We start from the raw sequence: 12,543 nt of genomic DNA, 5'->3' as shown, positions 1-12,543 counted from the left end.
ATTTTAGACAGTACAACCATGTTGCTATGTATGTGTGTTTATTATAAGGTACGCGTGGCAATTTCCCGTTCTTACTTTTTCAATGGTTATTATAGGATTTGTTTAGAAGAGGAGATATTTTGATGGCTTTTGATAGACGTACATATCATTGTTTATGCCGACCAGTTTTCAAAGTGACGACCATCACTTATTTAAAGTGCCACGTCGACATTTTCACGAGAACCTTAGGCGACCTCACCATTATCACTTACCTCCAAATAACATTCCACCTATTACACACCGTCATTGAATTCATTCCGATTTGTCTCACCTGTATGTACTCCACTGTATGTTAACTCATAATGAACTCCGAATTTGCTGAAAATGTTGTTACGTTTGAAATCTTCTCGTTCGTTATTTCATATTTCCTAAAATACGATGAAACTGGGATACTGTATTGCATAACCCGTTACTGTCTCCGATCGCCTCATCACTTGTCACAGGCCTGGCCAAAAAACCTTCTGCGGACCCTTCTTCTCGATCCAAATTTACAGATTTTGCCTACTAATTTAAGTAGCCGGTAGCAGGTAAACAAGGGATGGATTCACGCAGTTGAAAGAAGGATACTATGGACTTTCTATCTACTTCATTGTCTTGGTTTGTCAATTAATTTTAAAAATGTTCACTTCCCTAATTTCAAGTCTTGTTTTGGTTATTCAACCAAATGAGCCTATTTTTTTCATAAAATAATATATCATCAATAATATTGCCCTAATATTGCAATTTTCCAAGTTATTGTTTTATTTGTCAACTTGCAGTTTTTCACGATTCAGTTTTCTTTGTCAACTTACATTTTTCTTCGTTATGGGCGGCTTTGTTTTGGCGGTACCAACTTGCAATTACAATAATATTAAGGGACATGACATACATATAAACTTATATAAGTTTCAAAAGTTATTCTTTCTCAGTGGATAAATTATTGGCAATGCAGAGACAAGCAAAAATGGAGAAGAAAGAAGACGAAACTCTTCACGTAGCCATGTTCCCATGGCTAGCTATGGGGCATCTTCTCCCATTTCTTAATATCTCAAAGTTACTTGCTCAAAAGGGTCACAAAGTCTCCTTCATATCAACACCAAGAAACATCGAGAGACTTCCCAAACTACCACCAAATCTCTCTTCCTCCATAACCTTCGTCTCTCTTCCTCTCCCTCCTATTCCCAACTTACCTCCTTCCTCAGAATCCTCCATGGACGTACCGTACATCAACCAACAGTCTCTCAAATCCGCCTTCGATCTTCTTCAGCTACCAGTAACAGAGTTTCTCCGAAGATCCTCTCCGGATTGGATCGTATATGACTACACTTCTCACTGGCTTCCTCCGGTCGCGACGGAGCTCGGAATCAAGAAAGCTTTCTTTAGCCTCTTTAACGCTTCAGCTCTCTGTTTCATGGGACCGCCTTCGTCGCTCATAGAGGATGCTAGAACTACGCCGGATGATTTCACGGTGGTTCCGCCGTGGATCCCGTTTGAATCAGATGTCGTCTTTCGTTACCATGAGGTTGCAAGGTACGTTGAGAAGACAGAGGAAGATGTAACCGGAATCTCTGATTCGGTTCGGTTTGGTTACTCGATTGGTGAGAGCGATGCTGTTTTCGTACGTAGCTGTCCAGAATTTGAACCGGAATGGTTTGTTTTACTAAGAGATTTGTATCAAAAACCGGTCTTTCCCACCGGTTTTCTCCCTCCGCCGGTTAGTGAAGACCATGAAGACGATGGTGATGCTACATGGGCTCGTATAAAGGAGTGGCTTGACAAGCAACGAGTTAACTCAGTAGTGTACGTGTCTTTAGGTACTGAGGCGAGTCTTCCCCGAGAGGAACTCGCTGAGCTGGCTCTTGGGTTGGAGAAGTCAAAAGTGCCTTTCTTTTGGGCTCTAAGGAACGAGCCGACTCGGTCGGAGCCATTGATTCCGGACGGGTTCGAGGAAAGAGTCGGGGGACGAGGTATGGTTCATGTTGGTTGGGTTCCACAGGTGAAAATACTGAGTCACGAGTCAGTGGGTGGGTTCTTGACACATTGTGGTTGGAACTCGGTGGTGGAAGGGTTAGGGTTCGGACGAGTTCCTATTTTTCTTCCGGTGTTGAATGAGCAAGGACTGAATACGAGGTTGCTGCGGGGAAAGGGCATTGGTGTCGAGATTCCAAGAAATGAGAGAGATGGAACGTTTTGTTCTGACTCAGTTGCTGACTCGGTTAGACTGGCGATGATTGATGATGCAGGAGAGTTGAAAAGAACAAAGGCAAAGATGATGAAAGGTTTGTTTGGAAACAGGGATGAGAATATCCTTTATGTGGATGAACTTATAGATTATATGAAAAGTAAAGGATCATCTCATGTTGGATGAAATTATGTTTGTATTGCAAGATTTATTTGAATATTAGCAGCTTTTCATACTTTCTTGTATTATTCATGATGTGAGGAATCGCATGGAAAATGTTGCATGGGCATTGGGATCTCTGGTGGAGTTTGATTCAGGTCCTTTCCAATTTGAGTTCTTATGTCTTAGATATTTAGACATAACTAGATATTTGGAAATTTTCTGTTCGACTACGGGTCGGTCTTTTTGGGTCTGAAAGATCGACATGTAACTGAAACAAATACTAAGTGAAAAATATGGATCCATAGGCTAGAGTTATTAAAAATTGGGTCCACTAATACTCAATCAGGTTTAGAGTTTGGTTCGGATCGGGTCTTCCACAACAAGACTTAATAGGGTAAAATAGCATTATCTATACTCCAATCCGAACTGGCTTTTTCGAGTCGGTTCTGGCTCGGGTCCTTGGATCTAGATAAAATACCCCTAGAAAATGTAATAATCTAAAATAATCCTTGAAGATTGTCCTTCAAGTTTCCTCTTTATCGCACCAAGCCCAAATTTGTCTCACCTTTCTCAACAATCTTATTTCTGAAAATGTCAGAGATCACATCAATCGTTAACAAGTTGTTCTTTTGTCACAGGATTGTTTTCTACAGAACTAGTTGTTAACTTGTTTGTATAGTTGGTCAGAAAAAAACTTGGTTGTATGATGTTCAAGTCATCCAAGCCAAAGTCATCACATTATGGCATTGGGCGATGACATGCAAAAAGAAACTCAGTATATCTTAAATTCATTTCCCTTCGATTAATACCAAGTTAGTTTTCTTTCGTCAAGCCCGAAAAAATATAATTGTATCCAAAAAATTGCTATACTTTTATATCAATTGCATGTCTATTATCCAGTTTGTAATTGAAATGAAGAAAAAGAAATCAAAATGAAAAAGGTAATCAAAATGAGAAACTATTAAATCTTTTCCATACTTTCTATTCTACTTGTTTATTGTTGTGATTAATAAACTGTTTATTTATTGGTTGGTCGATCAAGTACCAAGCTGACATTTTTATTAGAGAAAAGAAAAGGAAATCGTTCTTTAAAAGCTGGCACGAGCTTATATGCACTGTAATGACCAGGTGGCGGTATTATACTGGTTGGAACACTGTGAAAGGTCAAATTTTGTTTTTGTGGGACTTACTACAGTTGCCACTACCAGTGTGATAAAGTTATACAAACAACACAAAGATTATAAAAAAAAAAATTCTTATTAGATTTAGAAATTTTCTCAAACTAAACATTTCAATGTGTTTCTCTTGATGGAACATCTCTCCATAAAAACTTTTTATATAGAACGAAGCTACATCTTTTCCTAAGAACGAAACTACATCTTATTTTAATAATAATATAGAAACATTCATAAGTTCGATATATTTTTTTTTTTCTTTAACTCATCAAACTTCATTTTAATCACTTAATTTATTTCTCAATTAAATGGAATTATCCAATATGTGACGCATCACGATGCCGGAAGATGAATGTACCGACCAAACTGATATCAAATAGAAAAATTACATGTTGCACATGCCCAATGAAGAAGAAAAGGGTGTCGGTCAGTGACAGGGAGGATAGAAGAAGGTATGATGGTTGATACGTTTATTTTTTCAAGAAGAATCATCATATTCTTTACTTGCTTTTTATTCTGCCTTGATCAATTGTTTTTTTAATTCTTTTTTGGGGTCTATGATTGTGTCCTGCTAGCTGACAATTTTTTTTTTATCAACTTATTATTTCTTTCAACATAAAGAAATATACAGTTTTGGTCGGCGGATGAAAATTTATTCTCAAAAATAGGATCAGTGGAAAATAAAATCTTTCTGCAAACTAAACTTACAAACCAAACTAAAAATCTGAACTAATTTTATTTATAAAACCACTGAACTAATTTTATTTATAAAACCACTAGAAATGAAATCGAAAGAAAATAGGAAATTTGCAGTCCATGACTATACATAAGAATTTTATTAGGCAAATGGATATGCAACTGTACATTTTTTATTAATACCAATAATAACCCTAATCAGTCCCACAAACCAAAGTGCATATACTGACAATCTGACCTACTTTTAACTCTCTCTCTTCTCTCTTCGTAGAGCTAAGCCTATACCTCTCTCTCTCTCTCTCTCTCTCTCTCTCTCTCTCTCTCTCTCTCTCTCTCTCTCTCTCTCTCTCTCTCTCTCTATTTCTATTGTTCTTTCTCTTTCTCTATTCTTCTTGTTTGGTCGAAGAAAGTTCTATTTTTTCTAAATCAAGAACTGTTTTTTCTTGACAAAAAATCTCAGACAAGACTTAAAACCCTAATTCTTTCAATCGGCCCCTGAAATTTTCTCAATTTTTTTGATAACAATCCAATCTCTCTCTGTCTTGTTTTTGATTTATTTTTGTTGATCACTCTTTTAGAGATCGGGAGAATCTCTGTAATAATCTTGTGTTGCGGTATAATCCTTCCAGTTGATCTTGATCTCGTGTGCACTATGGCTCTTTCCATTGGCATTTTTATCACTGGACATAGAAAAACAGATCTCGGTGGTACAGCACTGGTAAGTGAAACAGAGGATCTATTTCTCTCATTAGCCTTGTGCTTCTTGTTATAGGGAACCAGATAAAACATCCATTGACTCTGTTTGTTTCTCTTGAACAGGTTGGCTTCGAAAATTAAGAACTGACTGTGCTTGTGCTGAGAAGATGAACGGAAGTTGCGTCTTTCTAGCAGCTCAGTCTCTGTGGTAATAATGCAATCCTCTCATGTTCTTAATTCATTTTTTTATAGATCTCTCTTTCATTAAAGGTTTTTGTTGGTTTCTGGAAAGTCCTGTGTTTTTTTTTTAATTGCTGGAGAGGCATAAACTTTGTTTTGTCTGATTTGATAATGTATTGTTTCATTCTGATTGTCTGTGTAGTCTCTTTGCAACGCGTGTGAGATCAGAAACAAGAAGATACGAGGATGAGAAGATTAGAAGCCACAAATAAATCAGATCATGGGGGCGCCGCAACGGCCTCCGGTGACGGCGATCTTAGAAGTAATCCTAAATTTTGTAATTCAAAATATAGAACGTATTTGGGGATGGGGAAGAGATTGGAGAAGCAGCAACCTAAAGCTTGGCAAGGAAGAGCAAACTGTCGTGTATGCTTACTGGCCACGGTAAAACTGTCGACGGTAAATCTGTGAGAAATAGTCGAAAAAGAAGAAAAACATCAATGAGAAATCCTACTGGCCAGTTAATAGAAGTAGCCGGTAACAAGTAAAATAGAAATGGATTCCGTTGATTACAACAAGGTTAATATGGACTTTCCATGCAGTTGTTTCTCCTGGTTTGCCAATTAATAAAAAAAATGTCCACTTACCTAATTTCTATTCTTGTTTTGGTTATTCACCCAAATGAGCCAAGAAAATACATACTATTGCAACACAATTGACAAAATATATTGTAAATAGAGAATAAAGACTGATCGAAGATGTCGCCGGCTAATCATCAATAACAAGTTTCTATTTCAAACTTACCTTTCGATTTTAAAGAATCCAAACTTCACATTCAGCAAGACAGAGGCCCAAGATCTCCCAAAAGCGGTGGAGTCAAAAACATAGATCGTTACACACTTAGGATGAAGCTGGAGCGGAGATCACAATCACATCCGTAAGGTACCGGCAAGGAGCAAACGATCCAACCCGGGTAACACTAATTTCACTGAGAGGTGAAGGTGAAATATCAAATCGAGAAAAACCCAAACCAATCTCTGTAGATAGGAAATAAACTAACATTCAATGATCAAAGCCTTTCGATCTACAAAGATCTACGTGATAAATCAAACCTATTCGAAATCAAATTCTCTGCGCAAAGAAGAACTAAAATTTGGACACAAGAAACCGAAGAATAATAAAAACATGAAAAAGAAGGAGAGACCCTGGCATCGGGGTTAAGAGCATCTACAACAATGTCCTTATTTTAAAGAAATGATCCACTTAAAATAAAAGATAGAGGTGTGGTTTTCGAACTGAACCAAATACGCAAGGATCCAAACCAGGGCTGTGCCTGACATTTGCAAGACTAGAAGCAAGGAAAAAAAAATTGGCCCCTGTAACCTTATATAAAAATAACTCAAAATAATAACAATACCAAAAAACAAACATAATAACAAAAACACATAATATTACATTATTTTTGAAATATAGCTCTTCTTGCAGTTTTATTTGCAAACTCATCTATCAAGTATATAATAGAATCAAGTTCTTCTTGCAGTTTTCTTCTGAAATATAGCTCTTTTTGCAGTTTTCTTCACCTTTTAATGGTTTTGGAGGCATCTTTTAGTTCTGCAGCTAAATTTAAAAAAAAATCTTATCACTGACATTAAAACTGATGATCAAAAGGCTAGATAAAAAATAGATGACTCCATATGGATTTTTAACATTCTAATAATTAAACCAAACTTTACCAATGGACAATGGTTCGTAGATGATGTAGCCTGTAGGAGAAACAAAAGACTTCGTGACTTTGTTAATTGAGAATTAAGAGAATAGTTAGAAAACAATCGATTAGGTTTTGATAACTTATTTTTTTTATAAGGAATTTATATAATTAATGCTGATCATTATCTTATTTCCTTTTAATTTACTATATTTCCTTTTTTTATAAGTAAAGTTATTTTTGACAAAAATAAAAAGTTAGTTTTATTTTCGTTTAAAAATATGATACAACTGCCAAAAAAAAAAATATGATACAAAAAATCATTAGATGGCCCTCGAACCCGGGATGCCGACTCAAATAACAGTTACTTCACCATTTCTGCTACCTAAGATTTTGGAAAATTGGCCCCCGAATTGTATTAACACTTACCGGCCCTCAAGCAAATGCTTGATGGGCTTGTATCCAGGCCCGGCCCTGATCCAAACCGAACCAAATCAAATGGTATTCGAATGTCCACTTCTAATCAAACGTAAAAAAAAAAATATTGATAACAAAATCCCCCTATATATTAAAAGAGAAGTCACTTTAGTGAGATCTGGTGACGTATCGTTCATAGGTGAAGTTTCAAAAAAATTGTTATAATTTGATTGGTCAACTGTTTTAATTTTTATTTATTTAAATTAGATCTAAAAATTTAAGGTAAGTCTAAAATTATTTAACATTACTTGCCATATAATCTAATGAATATTACAAATAACAATTTATGGCAACTAAATCTCGAAAATATAGAAAGATTAATAATGTTTTATTCATTACTTTTAATATTAATAAATTATAAAATATAATGAACGAATTTTTATATAAGATAATTATAATAGTTTTATACTCTACTTGATGAATTGTATTCGAATATAATTATATAATAACTATTTTAAATATTACAAAATCCAAACATGTTTATTAATTTGATTTTTAAATTATTTATCGTTGTTTACAGAATAAATTTATCAGAATTTTAAAATTATTTATATAATGTTATAAATTATTTTTAAAAATATAAATTCTACTATATATTGATTGAGAAGTCACGTAAGTGATTTTTTATTACGTATTGATCATAAATAAACTCTTCCAATTGTTATAATTATATCTAAAAAGAAAGGATAATTCAATTACCACTTTCCAAATAATCTACATAATATTAGAAATAATTATTTATGGTAACTAATTGTTGAAACTATGAAAGAGTAATAATGCGATCAATTTTTTTATATATTCATAAATTACATAAAATAATAAACAAAAATGTTTATTTGAATTGATATAATGATTTTATATTCGTATAGAAAGAATTATATTTGTATATAAAGTATCATAATAACTATTAATGTCTAATAATTCAATGCATGCTTTATAAATCATTTATACAATTATGAATACATTTATAAAATTATAAATACATTTATAAAATTATTTATATTGCCTTATCAGATGTTTTAAATTATTATAAGAGGTTCTAAGTCATTTATAAAAGCTTATACATTAATTTTTTATTTTTTTGACATCGAACTTATACATTAATTTATAAAATGTATTTGGAAAATCTATCCTCCTATTACAATATTTTTATTATTTTCATTTTTAATGGTAAAATTCCCCAACTATGGGGGTGATTGGTTGGGATATAGAAAGTGACTTTAGCTTTAATTTCTATCTACAACCTTAAATATTACCAATCATGCTTTATCTCAATTTTTAAAGCTACAACCAAAAAACTAAAGCTACAGCAAAAACATACAAAAAATGATTGTAAAAATCTTATTTTCTAAAGCTTCATCTTTTTAGCTGTAGGAAATTTTAAAGTTACATCCCTTAAATCTAAATCAAAAAATTCTACAGACTAATTTCTAAAGTAAATTTTATACAGTTACATCCTAACCAATCACCCCCTATGTTTACTTAGTGTAGAAACTCCTAAACTAAAGATTTACTGGTAGTATTGGTAATTATGACATGTTAGAGTTTAATTCATTAAATAAAGTTAGTTTATGGGGTTTTTTGTTAAATACTTAGTTTGAAGGTTTTTTACCCAAAACAAACTTAGTTGAGGGGTTTTAACGTTAAAATTCCTTATTCTTTCCTTATTATATATTATTTAAATCCTTATAGTGAGATTTGTTTTATCAAAAACCAGTTTCAATCAAGTGACGAGATATCTTCTTTCCTAATATCATGCATTTAATATTTAAATATATATATAGAGCAAGATTTGAGTTACCAAAATTATGTATATATTATAGCCAGAATATCTTTAAAAATTTATTAGAAGATATTCTATCTCATAGGTGAATTAAAATTTATAGATGATATTTTATCTCATAGCTGCTCTTGAACATGGCAAACAACCAGCAGTTTGCCAGACCCGAATTTCTTAAACAGGTTTTCTACTTTCTTTTTTCTTTTTATTTAGTTTCACTTGATGAGAAGTTTGAATCACAGACTCTTGATATTTTGAAATTTATATTATTTGTTTGTGTAATGGTGTATAGGTTTCCATGAGACCGAGTTATCGTTCTTCCAAGAAAGTATTGGTGAATGACAAGCTTGAAGCTGAAGTGAAGAAGAATAGAAGGATGATAAGCTCGAATGAGACGCTGCTTTGAACAAGTTCTTCCGTGAGATATATTTTGAATTCTGATGAGGATATGAGGAGTGCTAGAGCAAATCATTTGTGAGTATCTATCTATCTATATTCCTATTTAGTCTTTCTTCTCGCATGGAGATTACAATGTTTTGGCATTTTGATTGACTCTTTTGCAGTTTTGCATAATCAACAGGTGGAACCTAATGGGACAGTGCTTTCAATAGACTGAAAAGATGTTGGTGCTAAGAAAATCGAGAGCACTCTTCATGATGATCTGGCACTCAAGACATGGAAAATATGATCTTATATGATGTGTGGGTTTTACCTTAATCTAGACATAACTCGAAGCCTTGGTCTTGAGGTCTGGTTTCTCTACTTTATGGACTTAAGGTACTTTGTATTTTCCATAACTCATATTGTTAATACGTAACACTGAAATTTTTAATCTAAACGTTCTAATGTATTCTTTGTTCATATGAACATAGTATAAATATTAATTTGTAACATCGAATCTTTCATATTAACCACATACGCGTAATATAAGTATTATACAGTTGTAAATATGTAATTATTAATTTAATATTAATGTTAATGCCCGCACATGCGTGCGGACGATCCACCTAGTGTATATTGTTTATAGGGAAATTCTCATAAATAGACTATTTTCAAGTTTTGGTCACAAAAATAGACCACAAGGAGGAAAATGACTAAAATATTTCATTTAATAGGTAAAAATACACTAATACCTTAGATATATAAAAAAATTAAAAAAATTATTCTTTTTTTTTATAGTTTTAGATTATATGTTTTCAAATACAAACTTTTTCATAAAATTTCTTTTTTGAATTTTTTTTTCGAATTTTGTTTTTATTTTTTTCAAATTTTCTTTTTGTAATTCGAAAATACTATTTGAAACCATATTTGAAATTTTTATTTTCAAAATTTTAATATTTATTTTCTATTTTATAAAATTTTAAACCTCAAACCCAAATCCCCACCCTTTAACTCTAAATCTTAAGGTTTGGATTAGTTAACCCTAGGGATATAAGTGTATATTTACCTCTTTAATGAAACATTTTGATCATTTTGATTCTTAGAATTTATATTTGTGATGGAAACTTTTTTAGTGCTATCTTAGGATATTTCCCTTGTTTATAATATTTAAATACAATATATTTTAAAAAAATTCACCACACACAGAGCGCAAATTATCATCAAGTATTATTTCTGAAATATAAAAACATTATTCTAAAGATTTTGAACTTCTCAAAAAAAAAAAAAAATCATATTGCCAATGATAGATATGTGACTACATCCCATTGATGGTGATCTAATGGGTTAAAATATTCTTTCTATTTTTTTAAATAGTTCATTCAGCAAACTGAGAAATGAAAATTTTAGTTTTTAATGTGATTTTTTTTTGTTGAATGGTTTTCCTTAATAATCAATATTGAAGCAAGGAAGCTTCTGAACGTAGTTTAAGAAAATTAGAGGGAAGGGAAAATCAGAGAACTGATAAGCAATGAATACAACAGCATATACAATTAATTGTATTCCTCGCACTATGGATTGGGGGACCAAATAACCGCAGAGGTGAGGCCCTAGAGAGGACCCAAGAGAGCTCATATATGAGCCTTTATCCACGCACAGAGAGATAATCTTGGCTGCAACCATTGAGGCTGGACAAGATAGGCATCTATGAAGACGAGAGTTGCGCTCCTGCCAAATGCAATAAAAGGAGGATTGCCAACCCTGTAGGAGAGCAAGGGAGACATGACTATCCTGGGAAGCTATAGGTAACCAAGACAGTGAAGAAGACCAAGCCGATGGTGGAGCACCAAGGTGAAGGCGCAAGGAGACAGTATCCCAGACAGCATATGAGTAAATACAGTGAAATAATGAATGATCTCGAGATTCATTATCCAATCCACACAAGTTGATTCAGAATCAAACCCCCAGGAGACTAGACGGTCTAGAGTAGGATTCCTATTCAAAATAAATAACCAAGCTGTAGTTGAATGTCTTGGGATAGCACCCTTGTGCCAAACCAGCGGAGCCCAAACTTTGTTAAGAAGACTTGGGGGAATGAAACTCCAAACAGCTTTTGAAATAAAACGTTTCTGAGGGATACCATCAACGGACCAGTACGGGAGTCCGCTGAAGTAGATGATGGTAAAGAGGAGATAAAGGCAAGAAGCTGAACCTGCTTTTCTGATCTTATTGTCGGAGGGAGGGACCAAGATGAACCATTTTTACTTACGTCAGAGACAAGCGTAAAGAGAGGGACACCAAGCTGAGACGGACAAGACTCACCGAGGAAGGAGTATAAAGATCCAAGAGGCGTCCAGGGGTCCCACCAAAAGAAAGCAGTGTCTCCACTGCCCACATAAATTTTTAACAGCATAAGAGCCTTTGACCGCAACTTTAGGAGTCTTCTGAACATCCAAGAGTAAGTGTAATTTTTGTCATAGTTGGACAGTTATTAGTCTAAGTAATAAACTTCTCCAACAACAAAAAAAATAAAAATGAACAGTCAAAAACCTGTAAAATAAATAGAAAAATTTCCTATGATAATCTTTTTTAAGTTTTTGTCATAAAAATAGTTTTCAAAATAAGAAAATGACCAATTTTTTTTATTAAAAGTATCATTTATACCTTAGGGTTAACTAATCTAAATTTAGGTTTTAAAGTTAAGAGATAGAGTTTTGAGAATATGGTTTTAAATTTTTAAAAATAAAAAATTAAAATTATATTTCAAAATAAAAATGGGCTACTCCAGCATGAGTGAACCTTTTCTCCACTGGTTAAGAATGGGCTAAGAGGGAAAGCTTTGGTCATTTTTCTTTTTGAAAATTATTTTTGTGACAAAAACTTTATAGTAAGTAACATATATTTTGTTACATAAAAAAAAAACACTTTTTCATTTATGTTTCGCAGAATTATATTTTATTATAAATCAAATTATAATTTATTTTGATTTGTAAGTGAATTTTAAATTGTATTCAAAACAGTGCATTTTTCAAAGAGCTATTTTGAATATTGTTTAGATTGAAATTGTCATTGGTCTTAGAAGTAAATATTTCAA

The 12,543-nt window shown here is 33.0% G+C and overlaps 1 protein-coding gene and 1 long non-coding RNA gene across 2 annotated transcripts; both read left to right on the top strand.

The window, feature by feature from the left end:
- The first annotated feature begins 915 nt into the window (after nucleotides 1-915).
- LOC106422268 (UDP-glycosyltransferase 91C1) lies at nucleotides 916-2,489 on the top strand. Its single transcript, XM_013863081.3, has one exon. The coding sequence runs from the start codon at nucleotides 965-967 to the stop codon at nucleotides 2,384-2,386; it is 1,422 nt and encodes a 473-aa protein (XP_013718535.1). The 5' UTR covers nucleotides 916-964; the 3' UTR covers nucleotides 2,387-2,489.
- Nucleotides 2,490-4,557: 2,068 nt separating this feature from the next.
- Nucleotides 4,558-5,755, top strand: LOC106422344. Its single transcript, XR_001284436.3, has 3 exons — nucleotides 4,558-4,951; nucleotides 5,053-5,137; nucleotides 5,312-5,755. It is a non-coding gene; the product is annotated as an uncharacterized LOC106422344 (long non-coding RNA).
- Nucleotides 5,756-12,543: the final 6,788 nt, after the last annotated feature.

Source organism: Brassica napus, chromosome A9 (assembly GCF_020379485.1).
Source record: "Brassica napus cultivar Da-Ae chromosome A9, Da-Ae, whole genome shotgun sequence".
In the NCBI taxonomy this organism is placed as follows: Eukaryota; Viridiplantae; Streptophyta; class Magnoliopsida; order Brassicales; family Brassicaceae; genus Brassica; species Brassica napus.
The sequence above is the reverse complement of the archived record's forward strand: the minus strand, read 5'-3'. Positions and strand labels throughout refer to the sequence as shown.